Source organism: Sesamum indicum, linkage group LG10 (genome assembly GCF_026168435.1).
Source record: "Sesamum indicum cultivar Baizhima isolate 11 linkage group LG10, ASM2616843v1, whole genome shotgun sequence".
Classification (NCBI taxonomy): domain Eukaryota; kingdom Viridiplantae; phylum Streptophyta; class Magnoliopsida; order Lamiales; family Pedaliaceae; genus Sesamum; species Sesamum indicum.
Window position 1 is genome coordinate 15,375,754 of NC_142666.1, and position 19,584 is coordinate 15,395,337.

Here is a 19,584-nt window from a genome sequence, read left to right on the forward strand (position 1 = left end):
TATATATACATTAATTCTCTGAAATTGATGTAAATATGTAATTCATAATCAATCAAGAAATAAATCATTAATAAGAGTTTCATATCTAATTAATCAAAAGACCTCTTACAAACTAAAATAATTCTTTTACCAAAATTAAGCATATAATGATGATGTTAATATAAGTTTTTTCATATAGATATAATCATCGTAATTGAATTGAATTAGTGATTGAAATTAAATTACAGCTATTTTCGAGTATCCAATTACAGCATTTGTTAAAAGCTCATTTATCTACTCCACATTTATGGTAAAACTTAGGTAAATTACGTCTACCTTTCTTGATACCTGATATAATTACATATACTTTATTGTTTGTGAAATTACAGATATCCCCCTTATTTTAATATTTATTAACAACGAGATTATTCCGTTAGCTTTTAGATTTTTATCCAATTTTTCTTTTGGTTTTAAATTTTTTTAAAATATTATTATGGACTAATATTACGAATTATTTACTTTACTCACCTCAATTTTTAATTACAATTTTTCGGACGTTTAAAAAAAATTAGAAAGAGTAAGGTACTCATTCCCACCTCACCTTCTAGAGGCGACATAATTATTTTTTATTTGAGGGGGTATTTTTTATTTCTGAAATAAAAAGAAGATATTCGTAATTATGTCCAATCTTAAAAGAGGTAGCTGTAAATTCTCCAAAGACTTATATATCATTTGTGAAACTTCAGGCATTGATTCAGCAGTAAATTTGGGTATGTAATTGGCAAGAGACTGCAAAAACACACTATTAATATGTTCCTAGTATGAGTGAAGAGATTGTTTATCATAATTCACAAGTTACATATACTCTGCACAAACACCAGAATCACTAGAAGCATACACTGTTCTTCCCCTCTATCACTTCTTTTTTCATGTCCGCACTACAAAAAAAAATGGTTTTTTCGACGGAAAATTGCAACGGTTAACAAGTATTTGCAAATTATGACGGATTTTGCGACAGATTTTGCGACAAGGTTAGCGGCAGATGAAATCGATATACTCAGACTGTTGCGAAATAGTTGCTATGTGTTGATGAAATTTTGACACGGACTTCCATCGCAAATTTTCTAGCAAATTTGGCACGCTATTGGAGGAGGCATTTCTGTCCAAACTATCGCTAAATTTAGCTCAGTCCTTGATGGATTTGGCAGCGGCAATGATGATGTTAATTTGTAACAAACATACAATGGGATGGAATGTATTTGGAACGAATATTACTTGAAATTTGAGGACGCAAAAATGATGATGTTAATCTGTGACGAACATACAATGGGATTGAATGCATTTGGGACGAATATTACTTGAAATCAGAGGCAGCAAAAGAGTTGCAAAACCTATCGCAAATTTATATTTAGGACGTATTACTTATAAAATTCGTTGCAAAAAGCATTGTTTGGGTAGGCTGGTTCATATATACGTAGACGCTGATATACGTATGTATGAATTCGACTGGCCGAAACATTAGGACGTACTCAAGCATAAAGTTGGTCCAAGTTCTTGAAAAGTAACAAACTACATAATGCATGCTTTCTTTATCAGGATGTAATGTTTTTACAACTGACATACGATCCGATGTTGTCACCTTCTTACTCTGCTATGAATCAACTAAACTTTGAGAGTATTAAGGTACAAAATATTCCTCCCCACCCAATGTGGAAAGAACAGATAACAAGCACTAATTTCAGCACATAGAGCTTTCACCTTTGCTGTCAGGGAAGATGATCCGAGGAGCTTGCTTCAACAGCTCTTCTGTGTGGAACTTCTGTTAAAGTCCGGCAATCAGTAGCAATATTAGCGGCTCGATTATCATTGGATTTGGAACGTTGTGGGAGGGAGGATGGAGTTGGCGAGCTCCTCGTTCAGTTTGGGAAGCGGAGGCATTTTCTTCATTGTCGGGCCCATGTCGTTCAAGCTGGATGACGATGCAAATCCACAGTGATGAACGCATGCAACGTAAGATGAAAAACAGAAACAAAAAGATATATTTGTTGCGACTTTCTGCTATACCCATCATTGCTATTTTCTCAACCTCAATGCTACTTCATATTAAAGTAGAGTTAAAGTCTTTGATGTGGTGAAGGCAAAGGGATGGGGTTTGTGAAGAACAGATCGCCAAACAAAGAGCAAGCACTGGATATCATGAAATTATTACGAGAGAATCTGATGCATCAAGTGATATTTAGCACGGATATACTTTTAAGGTACGAAATTAAAGCAAACAAAGCCATGAAAACAGCATAATGAAGAGGATAGAGACGTACTTGGTCAAAATTTTCAAGATATTATCTCGAGCTTGACTAAGAAGACCAATGTTTTCATGTATCTGAGTGAGTGAGAGAGAGAGAGTGCGTCAGTTATTTCCATCAAAAGATCTCATAACCTGTTTTCTATAACACTTGTTAAGCAACTTGGACAATGTAAAACAACCAGAACGAAAGATGCAAGTCCTGATCATAAGACATAATATGTATACACAATGACACAAATTTGAACTTGCTGCAGCTTATCTATAACTATTGGCATTAAGATTACACAGAGTATGATTATAATTCGTTAACACAACAAATCTAAGCATCTCCATAATCTTACGTAGGCAATGCTCGGCAGACATGATTAATAATTGTTAATCAAATGGTTAACAGATGCCCAACATTTGATGCGAATTCAAGAAAGCGATTGTATCAGCGTCTATCTTACATATTAAAGAAGGGAGTATGCCAGTCGAGGAGATGCAGACATGTCTGGTAAAATGTGTAAAGACAGTTTAATCAGTATATATATAGGAATTTCTTTCGTTATTTTCCCCTAGACAAAAGTATACCTAACTGTGACAGCTAAGAACACATTATTACTTTCATTTATATATTTGTTCTTACACAAGACATGTTAAACCAATCATTAATAAATGTGCCAAGACGACTAGGAAAGTTAAGAGGAAAATATACAGAATGGCATACAAAAGCTTAACCTGATGAGTGGCAAGATTTGCAGATATCTGTTTAAAAGCCCAAGCATTCTGCTGAAGAAGCTGCCGGGTGATCCCAGCAATGTCTGCATAGAAGGTAGAGATAAGTTAGTATGCTGATACAGAAAATTGGTTAGTCACAATATTTAATCACCATTTTAACATTTCAAATGTAAATTCCATGTTTTTAGCTGCAAATCTGTCTTTTTAAAATGAAAGCGTGTACGCCGGTTTGATTGGTGACATTATAGTTGCATTGCTTCTCTAGGCCCCAAAGACAAACCACTCTCGAAAGAAATGTTTTAAAGAAAAGAACCATTTCCTCAGTAACGAACGATCTTGTGCCTTTGGCTGTTTCTCTGAACACCTTTCTTAGGGGAATAGTATGTCCATCTGATCTCATTTTAGACCTGTGAATAAGTGACCTATAATAATTGTCTAAAAGTAGGGTTTCCCTTTCACAGAAATGCTCAATCAAGCAGTACTGTTAGAAGAATGGGTGTCAAACTCCTTTACCAAATGCGATGAAGAAGAATGCCTTACATTTGAGACTGTGCTCCTCGAGCACAATGAGTACATTATAATTAGCTTAATCTTAACTGTGATTACTAGGCTATATTGTCTGTGCCTACCGAAGTGTATGAGCCCTTTACGGTTTCTATATTCATCTGATCTTGGAGAACATACTGCAATATGAAAAGGAACGAATCTTTAACACATCTTTAACTAAAACCGAAGTGTGACTATGACGTCTGTTTTGGCAACTTTCTTAATTTACAAAACCTACTCAGAAGTCACTTTATCCTACAGAACACACTACAATATGCTAGTCTTCCAATTATCTCATTCCAAGAGGCCAATATCCTTCAGAACTTTAATAGCTTAGGCGATTTAAGAGCTTGTCTGTAAAACAATTAGCCGTGCATATATATTTATATATATACTGTATCTCTTTATACATTTTTCATACAGCACCATTAAAATGCTTCCCGCTGTTGGGAAAACGATGTTGCATGAATCCTCCTTCTCTTTTTGAGATAAGAAAACTCTTTCACTATCTTAGCAACCAAAATTTCACTTCCTAGTTTCTTTAACTAAATCAAAAGACGTGATTTTAAATTGTTACATAAAATAAGAGTTGCAGAAGCATGTTTTGATTTTATTACAAATGTGAGGTTATGTCAACTCCTTTCAGCAATTTTTCGAAATGTTAATCTTTGGAAATTAACTATTGCTACATCTACTCACGCGGAAAGCATCCACCTGTATCATCAAAAGCGAAACCTAGACTCTCTCTATTCAAATGATCACAACCAAATGTATAGGACCACAGTCTCACATGTGTTAATGCCTTGATCAGAATGGAAATACTAATTAATTCTTGGGAGAGGTTTACCTGCATGCAACCTAGTAAGGAGATTCTCTTAGATAATATCTATCGACATATACATCTAATCCACCTTAGGTACTAGGAGATATTATATGTGATACGGTGTCTGCAAATGAATTAGGCAAAAAGGAAAATAACTTAGCAGTATTTCAAGTCACGTATGTTTAGCACATCATGCATATCTTTTTGCATCTCAACTAAACTATAGAAACTTGCCTCTGTTCTTAATTTTTTCTTGTAAGTCCAGTAGCAATTGGTTATTGAGATAATTAACCAGCGAAACTCAAAGGCTAAAAGAACCAACTATAGGGGACTGAAGACTCCCAACAATGCGTCGACTTCATTGTGGATGAAGTAAACATAATTTAACCAACCTGTATATGCTTTTATTCATTGAAATCCGTCAATATCACTAAAATTTTGTATGTCATCATTAGCAAGAAGGTTAATCTATAAATCTACAAAAGATTCTGATATACTCAAGAACCGAAGAAACTTGCAATTTCCTTCAGTAAAGTTTAATTAGTGGTATAGCTTATCTTTTGAATACACAATTTCTTTAACTTTCTTTTTGTCTTTCCCGCATATCAGGTATCTGGAATAAAGCATGATTGGAGACAACCGACTGTGTCCAGACAGTCGTCCAATGAACAGATATTAGATCACTACTTGGTTACTTATTTTCTTATTACGTTATTTTCCATACAACATTCTCCATTTTATTGCTATAATTAGAAACAAAGAAAAATAAAGCTCAAGATATTACCTTATTACTCTTTTCTTCAGTACTTACTGCATAAATGATTTATTAGGTTCTGTTTTTATGTCATGATGGTTCATCAGAAGTGGAAAGTTTTCTTCATCTATTAACAATCGACATTAATCTTCTGCATCATTCTTCTTTTTTGGGTTGAGCTGGAGTAAGGCGTATGCCAAAACCTTATATTCTCATTTATTGCAATTTATCCGTTCAAGCATATTTAAGTGTCAAATTGAATGTCCTAATTCATAGTTCTCCATTGATGCATCACAACTTGTCATAATAGGACCTGGCAAATCGAAAAATTCGTTGAAACTCTGGTTGAGTAAATATGTGAGGATACTAAATTAGTGTATATCATACCATGACTATTATGTGTTCTTTTTTCTTCACTTCGTTGTAGTAATCTGATCTCACATAACAGCAAAAGTCCCTAAACAGTAACTATGAAATCCACTTCTTATATGTTTTTAAAGAACTATGTTATGTTAGATGATAAATCAAGACTTTCAATTTGACCAGCTATCTGCTAAAAATAATAGTAATAGAAGATGCGCCATCTATCTGATATCTTATAGCTGTATGTATATCAAGAAAGGAAAAATCGAAATGACATACAATGTCCTGTCAAAAAGTTTCATAAATGAGAACCATAGATAGTCTCTTTGTTTACTAGTATCCTTGCAAAATGCATCAAATGAAAGGACTCAAAAAATATTTTTTTATAAACTTTCTAAGTATATCATGTGGCCTCGATGAGTTTATGATAATGGAAATACTTTAGACTCAATCAAGCAATTTAATCCATAAGCAAGTATGAAAGTTCACGACTAATGATTAGTTCATGCTTAATATATATGTATATATAATAGTATTATTTTTATAACCCAGATCATTAGTCATTTAGAAAATGAGCCAACCATTGTATGAGATGGTATCGTCGGTGCAATTAGAAACCATTCCTGGTGCATGAGAGAATCCTGACTGGATGGATAAGCGAGAAGGCTTTGCCAAAGAATCAACAACCTTTTCCTGGAAAAAGTAGGTAACGTATTACTCGAGTCCAGAAAGTCTACATAGAATCAACGTAAGCATATAGAAAGTAGCAGGAATAGGATCCTCAACAGGAACAAATAGTTTACGGAGTTCTCATAATAGTAGTCGGTCAACCCCAAATGGCAACAAGTGATTAAAGAATATCAAAATCAATGAACAGCTAAGGACTGAAGTATTTCACGAATATCACACAACAAATGAGATGCTCAAAGGCCCTCCTGAGAACGTCTACTTTACGGAGTCATTATTTGAAACACTGACGTCTGAATTCCATGTCCATTTTCGTAAAAAGGTATTTGGTAGCCTGTGTTATGGAAACAGAAGACTTTGTTTAGTTGAGTAACCATTTGATGTTTCCCCTTTTTTTGGATTGTAAAGATAACATCATCTTGGAATATATGCATCTAACACAAACTGTGGTACTGTATTGCATCCATATCATCTTTGAGGTGAAATTTCTTTACATTGCATGCATACGCAATATTGCAGGTGTCCGGGTAAACTAATGAAGTGAACGTTTAATTTATCTTTATTTATAAAGTAATTAGGATATTCTATTTAAGGATGCATCAAGTCCTACATAGACTCCAGTATTAACTGGTGGCCTGTCCTCAGCCAATTCCATTTATTTACAATTCGACTGCAAACATGGAAACATCGCATTCCAGCTATTTCCTGGGCTAAAAGGATCTCATACAAAGCATTTAGCACAAACCCCTGTATTAGAGATGAGGTCAAGGAAGACAACATCAGCAGCAGGAGAAATACAGACTTCTAAATAAGCCACCATAACTTTTTGTATACCTGCCTTAGTAATTTCTAGTATATATGAAATAAATTTATCGGCATACATTTTATGAATTTTCTAATTGCAATGTTTTTCAGACAATCTAGTATAAATAATCGATGGTGGTTTATTTATCATAATTTTATAAAGTTTTATCCTATCAAAAGCACTTTTTAGTGATTGTTGATGTACAAGGATTGCTCAAAACCACGTAAAAAGTTTATATGTTCTTGTATTTAATTAATCCTTCTCGTTTTTTGCACATTTCAGAATGTGCATTACGATTTCTTAATGTATTGTACACTATCCATTACTTGAAGCAGGAGTCTTGCAGCTTTTATCCACTATATCTCTAATAGCCTTGGCAACATTAAAATTTTTTCTCGGGTATGCTATTGAATATATACATACAAAGAAGTAGAAAAGTTATAAAAGTGGGAAAAACAGCACACCAAAGCTGCATATGGAATGAAATTGCTTACCTTTCTATCTTTACATTTCCTTGCACTGAAATCCTCTTTTCTTCTCTTGCTAATTTCTTTCTTCTGCAGAGTTAAATGAATCATTCAAGATAACAACACTAAAAAATATATTATGCATAGATGATAATTAGAACCAACTTATGGTTATCCTTCCCACACATTATCTCTCAAGGGAGTTGTTTCCACTATTCTCAATTAGAAATCGCAAGTCATAAATTATTTTTCTCAATCTTCCAATCTGAATAATAGCATTGCTAAGTTTGACAAAATAGCTGTTTCACCAATTAAAGGAAAAGAAATTCAGCAAGTCTTGGACAATAGTTAAATGGTATCCAAAAACAATAGTTAGGCCATGTGTTGTCCACTAAATTGTTGCAATCAACCAGCGGACAAATGTGAAACTCCCATATCTCCACACTTTGCCACTTCCAGAAGATGAATAATAATAATGCAGCTAAAGTATTCAAGATCAACAATTTAGCAGAATCCAGATGATAAAACTCACTGTCATCCATCTGCAGCGCAATGCCACATCTCGCACCGTCTTATTCTTTAGCTGCACAGCAATCTTTGCATAGCGGATTATGTTTGACTCAGAGGCATATCTACAGGCATTGACAGTAATAGGAAAGTCAATCTAATCCAGTTGCAAAAGAAACAGGTTACAGGTATGATATAAATCAAATCCAGGATGATGACTTGCAGAGGCACTAACTACGCAATAGTAAAAACTTCAAATATATGCAAACTGCAACAAAGAGAAACTAAATAAAACTAATATTGACTTAATGGAATTGAAAAAACAGAGAAAAAAGAAATACTCTCGGAAACTTATTTCTAGTTACCAAGGTTCAAATATTTCTGACAAGTGGTCGAGAGTCAGAATCATAATCAACAGTCAAGATTAGCAGCAAAACAATTAGCGTTAGTGGAAGCTTGAGGCGACACAAGAAAGTCCGGCATGAGAAGTTAAGAGAAAAGTGTTTTCAACCTTGGAAAGTTGGGCGGATAATAGCCAGAAAATACATCTGAGTCTTAATATCCCATCATTTTCAAGTGACTTTTAGATGGTATTTATTCTCCTTCCCACTGCCAATGACATGTCTCTACTTCCCATCAATGAAAAGAGAGTTGCCAACAAGGATGCTGATTATAAACTTTGAATAATGCCACTTGCCATCATATTATCATTGTTTACAGGTTGAATTTGCATATCGGGATCTCCAAATGCGTCTTTCAGCATTAACGTCGCATTACTTTTCAACTTTCCCTTGAATATGGTATTGGATACATTCCTCGAATGGGTAGCACCTTGTCAATCTTCGTTAACGAAAAAGAATTTGAAAATAGGGGTTCTTTCCATAAGCAGCTTCGAGAGGAAGTATGCTGATATTTTTATAACAGAATTTCGTCATCAAAACAAATGGTAGTTTTAACATCACAAGCTATGATACTTTATACCGGTCTCCTAGGAGTTTAAAAGTGTAGCATAGAATCTATTGACCATAATCAGGAATTCAGGATTCTACTTCAAATGCCAAAAAACTTTCTGAGAGCGAATTTTGTTCCTAGAGAAATATAATTACATGTTAGAGAATATAATTGATAATAAATGATTTTTTAAATTGTAGAAACTGTAAAAAGTATAACAAGATGGTGGCAGGGGATGACGGTGAAATCATCGAAGCTACCATTGTTAATTGAGATATAACTATGGCGTATGATGTGATTAACAGGCCAAAATGTAATTTTCCCTTCTCCTTTCTTCAAGTCATCTTATGATTGATCTAAGGCAACTCACTAAGTTGAGAAGGCGGGCAAAAAAAGTCTATATAACTTAAGTAATTACTTTAGCTTATCATCTGCCAAAGAAGTAGCACGACGTAGTTCTCTTCAGAGTGTAAACTAATAAACCTAAATATCATATAACTAAAAAGCATGATCTATTGTATAAGTTCTTTTAACCAGACTGGGTAAAGATGTTGTAATCCATACCACCATATTTCTTGACGGAGGAACAAAAGCAAGCATTCTAGGAAACAAGAATTGTAAAATATATGAATTTCTGAAATCTTGCATTGAGAACAGAAAATGCTCTGGGCTCTGGGTTCAGCTACGCAGTTAGTGCACTGCATTGACGCTAAAATTTGAAAACCCCACATCCATCCTCCATTACCAGAAAGTGCGACCAAATCTACATGGAGTGTTCATATAGATAACACAAGATGTTAGGAGCATAACCATTTGAAATGACACAAGTAATACCATTACCATAAGATTGAAACTTGACCCCTAGTACCAAAGTACTATGATGTGAAGATATGCTTGTCGAACGAGCGAAGGGGAAAAACTAATGACAGATAAGAGTTTAAGGTCCCAGAATAAATGATGTGGGAATAATAATCTGAACTTGCAGAGAGCCATCTTATCTCTCCATCTTGATCCCCCTCTCCTGTTCAAACACCCCCATCCCACCCCCCGAAGAAAGGAAATCCAAGCACTCCAACTTGGGACCCATTAAAGATGTAGTTCAGGAACATTAAAGAAAAGGAATTTATTCTCTAAATTATTAGATCCAAGTAAAGAAATTAGTACTCAAACATACAAAATACTTCCATTGGAAACATTAATCTGAAGTCAAATAAATGAACACCCATCACGCGCGTTATCTTCGATCTTAAATTTTCTAAACCTCATACATCACGCGTATTATCTTCAATCTTAATTTTTCTAAAGCTCATACATCCCATTCTACTTTATTGAGATATAAAGCAGACTCCAACTGAAAAAGAAAAAGGAGTTGGCGACAAAGAAGGAAACTATTAAATTGAACGAAAGCAATAACTGCACTAACCGATCTGGGAAAGAAATTCATCAGAAGCCAATCAAACTCGAAAGCAGAGAAGGCTACTTAATTTAACACAAGAAAACAAAAAAGAAGAAAAACAAATCACTTCAAGATTCCAAGCTGACCAAGAAATAATACGTGTCTGTTTTCCTTAACCACGCACAAATCTCCTCTGCAAAATATGCACAAATCACATGCATCTATTAAATCTCTTCACCGAAATCTAGCTACTCGATGTGAATCAAAACTAGAAAAACCACACAATCAATCAAAACCTGTCCAAATAACAAGAACCAAACGACAACATCAATAAACCACACAGAAAAACCAGCAATAAGTTCCATAACTACAAAGAATTAAACTTTCCTAGAAAAATCAATAAATCACAAAAGAAGAAACACAAGATTCACTCACTTGGCCAAACCCTCCTCCAATATGGTTTGTTCCTCAGGAGTCCAGTCCATGGAGATGGTCTGCTGGTGCTGGAAAGTTGGCACACCCCACTCTCCATGCACGGAGTTGCCATTGTAAGGAGAGGCAGGGCCATGGCCCTGCTGATTACTCCCTTCCTTATAAGTCCCACTTGAGCTAGCCATCAGAGCACAAACATGCACAACCAAACAACACTATTATATTACGGGATCAAGATTTAACTCGTTTAGGGGCTCAAGAAAAGAGGAAAAACATGAATATATAAACAAAACAACGAAGACCCTTTTGCGGAGAAACCGAGGATTAAGGATTAGAACAAGAGTTAAGCTCAAAAGATTCTCTAAGCTAATGAATTGAAGTGGTAAGAAGGCGAAGAGGGTGGGGGGGAAAAAGTAAGGGGGAATCTGAAGTGCACGTAGGAAGGAAAAAAGAAGGTAGTAGTATACAAATGGAAGCAACTTTATGGTGTGCCTATTTATATATTTTGGTTGCACGCGTGTGAATATGGGACAACATCATACACATACATATACATATACATATACATGTATATATGTATGTAATTTTCTTTTCCCAGATGGAATTCAGCAACATAAAGTGGAAAAATTTCTGGGTTTGGAGCGGAGAGGAAAAAAGATTTTTCCTTTTGTGAAAAAGGGGAAGTGGAAGGAGCTGACGCACTGACAGCATAGCATTTCTATGGCATATTTTTCTTGTTTTTCCTTTTAAAAAGAAGAAAAGATTTGGAGCTTCTTTATACTTTGTCTTGCTCAGTTATTGGCCAGAAGAAAAGGGCTCTTGGCTTTAAAGTCAGGTGCCATCGAACTTTAATATTTCTCTTCTGTGGTGGGAAAATTGACATTTACAGACCTGTAATGATATGAACATCATTGGAGTTTGGTTTCACGCACATCAACACATCTTTTTGTTTTATTTTCAATTTTCAATTTCTCATGGGAGTGAAAATATATATTTTTCGGACAATTACTCTTCCTATGAGATTTAATATAATTATTTGTAAATTTTTTATTTTTTAAAATAATTGTATTTAGCTTCCTTGAAATTTATTTTTTATCTAACAAATAAATATCTTCGTTACACAAAATTTATCGAATTTTCTTATATTAATAAAAAAAAAATCTATGTTTAATTTCGACTGGCTTATACTGACTTAATTCAATTCAAATAAATCTTTTTATCACCATATTACCCTCAAATGTCTTTACGCGTTAATGCATGTGAGGAGGTATAACTTCACTAATAGAATGATACTTTAGTTTGAAAACAATTATTATTTGACCTACATTAAGTCATTAATAAGTCAATCGATAGTAAATATCAATTTTCATTCAATTTTTTCGTTGATATAAACGAATTCAGTGATTTTTGACTAATGAAAGAATTTATTTGTTAGAAAGCAAATTTCAAAGTGTTGGATGTAATTACAAATTGTAAAAAGTTTACGTGTAATTACATCAAACCTCAGGAGAGGGAAATATAATTATCCGTATAATTTTTTTATTGATATTCTTAGTAAAGATATTCTCATTTGACGTTTAGGCTTCATAGTTATGAGGTACTGGTTTTGAATTCTATTAATGTGTAGGTGTTAATCTATTTTAATAGTAATTAATTATTAATCTCTTGTTATTTAATTATAAATATTTGATATTGATAATTTATATATCGATTGTCGATATTTAAAATTCATGATCTAATTGCTATAAAAAAGAAATTCATAATTTAATTATAATTGATTCATAAAAAAAAAAAAAGAAACTTTTACCTTCATTCTTATCCCAATTATTACTTTTTATGTATAACGTACATATACAACTTTTTCAATCACTAACTTAATAAACTAATAATTAATATTTTCTTTATAATGCAACGATATTACATCACTAATAATTCCAAATCACTAAAAAAACATAATTATTAATTTCATTCAAATAAAAAGCTAATTTTTTACATCAGTTTTATTTAACAGCAGTTAATAGCAGCATTTACCAGTGTTTTAGCCATAGCCATTAATATTGTAGCTAATAGTAAATTTTTTTCTAGTGTATGAATTATGGGGGCTTAATTTTATTTTTGAAAGCATATTGGGCCTGATCATGAGCATAAGAAAAAGAAAGTTGGACTATATGTTTTCTTTGAAAGGGCAAAATGGTCATTAATTAGACCTAAGGATTGAAACTGTTAATATTCTAAAAGTTGAAGGACTAAAATAAACTTCAATATATTTCGGGATTGAAAACGAATTAGTGAAAATATATGAGGACCAAAACTGTAATTATCCCGCTAAAATCATAGTATTAGTATATGTATTCACTATAACCAAAAATATGGTAAATGTTGATTACTTAAGTTCTTAACATTTTATTTTTAGATCTATAAAATATTTCTCTAAAAAATTACCAAATATTTCATAGCATCTTATAAGCTCTCAGACATCAATCTTATGAGATGTTTGAGGAGATAATAAGCTCACCCAAACACCCTCTTAAGTGTTGTTCTGATTTTCTTTAGGGTTAATTACACTTAGACCCCCTAAAAATGCGAAATTATACTTTTTTTTCAAATAAGTTAAAAAATTATACTTACATCCCCTCTGAAATTTTTTCGTTTACATCTGACCCCCTTCCGTTACTGTTTAAACTAAAAATGTTGGAGTTAGCAAAAGAAATTATATGAATTTTCAATTTTGTCCAATTTAAATGAGGGGCAAAGAAAATTTATGTAATTCTTTTGCTAATGCCAATATTTTTCGTCCACAGCCTAAAAAAAGGGGGACAGGTGTATACGGATAGTTTTTGGAGTAGGTGTAAGTATAATTTCAAAACTATTTCAGAGGAAAGTATGATTTTGTATTTTTAAAGAAAGTCATACGTATAATTAACCATTTGAAGAAAGTGTGATTTATGGTATTTTTCCTTTTAACTACTTTCTTTGTATGTTTCTTTGTCTTTGTGGACTTTCTTATTTTTGGAATTACTGTTCAAACACTTTTTGTTATTAAGTTGACAAGAGACCAATACTTCAAATCTAACTTATGTATGTGGTGGCATTGAGGGATTGAATTATCACAACATAAAGTCTTTTTTCATTTATGGAGTTTGTAATCCCAATATTCAAAATATGAATTAAATAAATTATTTATTGAATTATTGATACAATAACGTATGTATAAAGTGAATCATTAATTGAAAGACATTAATGTAATAATGGATGCGTTGAATAAAAGTTTTATTTACTAAATTATTGATTTGACGATATAATTATTGATTTTTTTTCTGAAAAAATGAGGCGTGTGATGAAATTTGAATAATCAGAGTGAAATTAATAATTAACATTTTCAATTTATTTGTTTTATATTTATTTATTGGGTAAAATACATTCTTTTTTTTAAAAAATTTAGTTTAATTATAAATACATCCTATTAGATCGAAAATTATAACTAATCCCTTAACGCTTGCAAGAAAATCACCAGCGCAATCGGAAAAGTGTAAAAGTATTTAAGTATCCTCACCCTTTACCAATAGAAAGAAAAACCGAAGAAATATTGAATAAAAATTGGCGAAGACGAAAATCCCAGAAATAGATATTAACATCCGACACCTATCAAAGTGCCGTTTAGTCCAAAAAAGAATCAAATTACAATCAAAATTTTATAAGGAATAATTTTGCAGTATCACAAGTAAAATTTGCCGGAACCCTATTAAGTGAGTTGTATGTAAGACGGAACAAATGTGAAGCAGGTTTATTATAATTTTTAAAATCTAATAGAAACATATTTGTAATTATAGACTAAAACTTAAGAAGTGTGAATGTAATTTACCCTTATTTATTTATTGGTATCTTATGTGCTTTTCAGTTTCTGATCTCAAAAAGACATGTTTTAGGTGTTTGGGATGTCATCTTCTGTTTTCAAAATCGCTACAAAAAGCTTTTAAGCCAAAAGTTACCTTAGCGGGTGCTTCCAAGTGCTTTGATTTTTTTTGTTTTTTGGTAAATAAATTGAACTTCCTTTTAGACTACTTTGCCCTCAATCTAATAATTTTAATTCACATTTGTCCTTTTTAAATTATTTTCAATTTTTTTCATCTAACATCGATGTTAGCGTTTATAAATAATTGGAATAATTTAACACTAATAAAATTTATAATTTCACGTATTTAATATTTTATCATTTTTATAATTTTTTCTTATCTGAAATTATTCTAATTGCATAGAAAAATACAAATTAAATTGCAATAAAAATATTTTTGGCAATCATGCAAGTTTATTTATTTTGTATGAATGAACAATTATATTACTTGTGAGAGCATTATTGAATCAAACATTCACTTTTTTCTAATAGTATTCAATATTTCAATAATATAAAATGACAAGTGTTTGGAAAAAAAAATTAAATCTGATATATTATAATCAAAATAAAATTGTTTTTTTTAAAAAAAATAATTAATATTAACAAAACACAAGTGCAAATATTAAGTCAACATAGTATTTATTTAACATATTTGCTTGTATTTCATCTTTGTTTACCTCTCAAAATGTATAGAATTGTACTTTTTCTTGTAAAACGCTAGTGCGATTTATCTCTTGATTCTAATTTTTTTAGTATTGTTTTTCTTTCACAAATTAAAAGCACGAGGTTTTGTTGTGTGTAATTACACACCTATAAATCAACCAATGATAATATACAAGATATCAATCAACTAATTATAAAATATTCCGTATCAACGATTTTTAATTAAAAAAGTAAAGTTTTATATGAGAAAATGGTAAATTACGGACTACCTCTCGTGTTATTCAAAATATTTATATAAGTTCCTATGAAAAATAAACTATCATTTTATCCACTATGTTTTGTCAAAAAGAAGCAAATTATTCCCCTCGCCAGGGAGCCATTTTGCTCCTTATTAGAAAATATAGAGGGATAAAAAGGTATTTTATTTTCACAAAAACTTATGTGAACATTTTACGTAATATAGGAGGTAATTTGCAATTTACCCTATGAGAAAACTCGCCTTGTTTGGCGGGAAATTAGTGAGCCAAATATCTCATGAGATAAATAATTTATAGTTAAATACAAAAGTTGGGATCAAAATGAATTTACCTGATAAATACCATGTATTTCGAATGGAAGAGTTCAATAAGACTCATAAATATATTATCTTTCAATCAAATAAGGAAAAAGTATTATTTTAGTCTGCTAAGTATGTTTAATTTTAATTTTAGTCCGATAATTATGTTTATTTTTGTTTAGGTCCAGTAACTTACGAAATTGCTTCCTTTTAGTCCTTTGGCAGATTTTCGGACAATTTTACTTCTATGCAACTTTTAAAAGGCAGTTTTAGTCCATATGCACTCATAGAGGTAAAATTTTTCAAAAATCTGCCAGATGACTAAAAGTAAGCAATTTCGTAAGTTACTAGACCTAAACAAAAATGGACATAGTTATCGGACTAAAATTAAAATTAAGCATACTTAACGGACTAAAATAATACTTTTCCCATCAAATAATATACCAAAACTTAAAGTTTGAGTTTATTGATAGGTTTAAGTAAACTTTCAGAATCCTACCCTGATTATGAGCCAAAATAGGGGGTTGAAATGAATTGAATTGAGTTCGAATCGAGCGCCACAAAATAAGTTAATTTTAAGGTTCTAGTTTGATGAGGTTATTTTTTTTAGCTCAAACTCAATTTCAATATTAGCTCTTTTTCAACTTGTTTTATTGGTTGGAGATGGAGCTCATTCAGTAAAATTTTAAATTATTAAACAGTAATATGAAATAAGTATTAAAAGTTATTATTTTTTAAATATTTATTAAGTACATTAGATTGATAAAAGAAAATTTTATCTAGTATTTAATAATAAAAATATTCTTGATTTATCTATAAAAGTATATGGCAATTAATACCAAAGCAAATTTGTAACAATACTTTAAATATTTCTTTAATTAATTATTTAAAAAATTTAAAGTGTTAAAGTACTTGATTAACTAAATGGTGGAAATAAGTAACTGTTTAATCATTTTGATTATATATTGGAGATTAGTTTAGTAATAACTTAATTAGTAAATGTGTATAAAATCCCACATTAAATTATGTGATATTTACACATAATTTGGTACATCCGAATATTATTGATAAAGTATGAATAAGTATAAAAATATTTAGTAATTTTTGGAGTATATCATTTTTGTTAATAAACTTTTTTAGAATAAATTTTTATTTCTGAATTTAATTATGTATGAAGTCAATTTAAAAATATATATAAACATAAAAAAGATACTCTCTAAAATAAAGAGAATGATTAATATGTGATGACAGTTGATGCGAGCAAAAATGCAAAACACGGCCCAATAAGTTGTATTCAAGTATTTGGGCTTTTTTCAAACTTCTAAATGAGAATCCTACAAAACAGGGTTAGCACTTCGACGATCAAGTCAATAGTGATATGAGAGTAGAAATAATGAGAATATGCATACAAAACAGTAGAATACAGTTAAATGTGTGTGCAAAATTTTAATCTTTCCCTTCTTGTTCTTGTTTTTCCATTCCTAGTAGCTACCACTGAACTTAAGACGTTCATGGTGTCCAAATCTTGATTGTTACCTGAACCCCTGCCTTGTTAACCAAGGACCAAACGAAGTGTCTTCACTTGGATCAATGGAACCTTTTTCGACATAAAGCTAGTATAGTTGGATAATATGTCCAAGTTTCTCGCACATATAGCAAAACTTAGCAAGTCTCTAACATATAAATGCCAAAATATATTAATCCCACTGTGTCGTGCATCTAGTCAAGTCCGCATCCAAGGAACGTTGATATTAAGTTGTTATAGTCATCTAAAGTCAATACTAAAATTTAGCTCTTTTCGACTTCAATACACAACATAAACAATATAAGAGCGCAAGATTCGTAAATTAAAACTTTTCGATACCTAAATCAATTGAAATTAGTAAAGATGGTGTCGTTGCAAGGAAAGTGTATTACAATTACGAAATGGATGCACATTTTTCTTATTGAAGTGAAGTACTTATAGTTGAGTTTAGTGGTATATTTAAAGTGGATTGTACTATAATTTTAGTAGCATAAAGTACCCTTATTGTATGGAGAAAAAAGGTACCCATAATGGATCATAGTACACTATGACATGTGAGTTCCGAGTTATTTCAAGGGCATCATCATGTTTATAAACCCTTTATTTCTTCACCATTTGTCCCTTAATTTCTTTGTTTATTTAGTGATTTTTATTAGTTATTTGGGGGCAATTAATCTTATACCCTGATTATTGATAATGGGCTCGTCATTTGGTCGATCAGGTCTAATTTAGTTGATAAAATTGATATCTATAATTATGAAATTCTAAATTTAAATTCCACATATAAGCCGATATTAATCTATTTTAGTACGTCAAAGCTCTCTCTGTCTATTAGCTCATTAATATTATTAGATGGCGATAACTGACATGTTGATTCTTTTAATTAATAGAGTTAATTACACTTAAATCTCCTCTAAAAATATAAAATTATACTTTCGCTCAAAAAGTTTTGAAATTACACTTACTCTCCTGAAAATCCAATTACATTTGGCCCGCTTTCGTTAGGATTTGCACAAAAAATATTGACACTAGCAAAAAAAAATTACAAAAATTTTCAACTTTTTCCCTCGTTCAGAATTGCCATATAGTAATTTTGTACTTATAAGGGAAAAAATATAATGATGCTAACCTGCCTTTATATATATATATATTACATTTATCCTCTTATAAGTACAAAAATATACTCGAGAAAGCTAAATGAGGTGAAAATTAAATATTTATATAATATTTTTTATTAACTTCAATATTTTCCGTCCAAACCCTAACCAAAGGAGGTCAGATGTAAATAGAGAATTTTTAAAGGGGGTGTAAGTGTAATTTCAAACTTCTTTAAAAAATAATATAATTTTAGAAAGAGTTTAAATATAATAATTAATTATAACTAATAATATTAAAATTTATAATATAATTGCAATCGATTACTTCATAAACGATCAAAATAAAAAAAATAAAATCAATGATATATATATATATATATATATGTGTGTGTGTGTGTGTGTACATAAACACGGTGTCTCCCCATAGGCTAAATTGTAAGGACTCCAAGTTGCCAAGTTGATGAGCAGAAATCGGCTTGCTTTGAGGAGAACAGCTAGTGAAGGAGTTACATAATGGTAAAGTGAATACACTTTAATACCAAATATAGACAACATTAAATATAAAAATATATGGGTGTGTGTGTTGTGTTTGTGTTTGGGTGTGGAATAAGACCTAAATACGAGGAACAAAATGTTAACATAAAGCATATATATATATATATGTATATATATAACATTGGCCTTTGCTAAAGTATATAACAGCCCAAGATTTTAATAGTTAAAAAACGAACATCTAATGTATGCATTCTACTTTTTATTTTTTTTTAAGGAAAAAGGGGTAATATGAGAAGTTTTCAGACGATCATTTATCTGTTTTCAGGCGGTCATTTATCTTAATATTACTGTTGTCTTAAGCACGCCTAACTTTGAAGTTCCGATGATGTTCGGTGCATATGTGTTGGTATGAACTCAACAAATTCTATTGAGATCAAGAAGACATAAACATGTCTAGATCAGAATTAATCAAAATTATTTGACAATTAATTGTGATCAATCGATAAATATTTATTTTAACTCGATTAGTTAAACTTAACAGATCATATTTGAATAAGAATAATAATATACGCTCGAAAACATCAAATTATTCAAGCTCATCTCATATTCAATTCGATTAGA

The 19,584-nt window shown here is 31.3% G+C and overlaps 1 protein-coding gene across 2 annotated transcripts; it reads right to left on the reverse strand.

The window, feature by feature from the left end:
* Positions 1-1,530: 1,530 nt before the first annotated feature.
* LOC105172002 (uncharacterized) lies at positions 1,531-11,446 on the reverse strand. 2 transcript variants are annotated; one of them, XM_088886047.1, is made up of 8 exons: positions 10,739-11,446; positions 7,982-8,081; positions 7,477-7,539; positions 6,072-6,183; positions 3,005-3,087; positions 2,734-2,777; positions 2,298-2,359; positions 1,531-1,948 (listed from the first exon to the last, which is right to left on the reverse strand). In XM_088886047.1, exons 1-7 carry the CDS (start codon positions 10,918-10,920, stop codon positions 2,311-2,313), a joined length of 633 nt encoding a protein of 210 aa, XP_088742173.1. In that variant the 5' UTR covers positions 10,921-11,446; the 3' UTR covers positions 1,531-1,948; positions 2,298-2,310. The 2 variants fall into 2 exon arrangements, with proteins under 2 accessions (XP_088742173.1, XP_011091621.2); XM_011093319.3 differs by lacking the exon at positions 2,734-2,777 and having other exon boundaries at positions 10,739-11,433.
* Positions 11,447-19,584: the final 8,138 nt, after the last annotated feature.

What these genes read in the sequence shown, in the direction of transcription:
- LOC105172002 (XM_011093319.3), bottom strand. Translation starts at nt 10,920, where the DNA reads ATGGCTAGCTCAAGTGGGACTTATAAGGAAGGGAGTAATCAGCAGGGC. An exon ending in TGCGCTGCAGATGGATGACA is followed by an intron (nt 7,540 to 7,981) that starts GTGAGTTTTATC and finishes TTAACTCTGCAG; the next exon opens with AAGAAAGAAATTAGCAAGAG. An exon ending in ATCTTGAAAATTTTGACCAA is followed by an intron (nt 1,949 to 2,297) that starts GTACGTCTCTAT and finishes ATCGTCATCCAG; the next exon opens with CTTGAACGACATGGGCCCGA.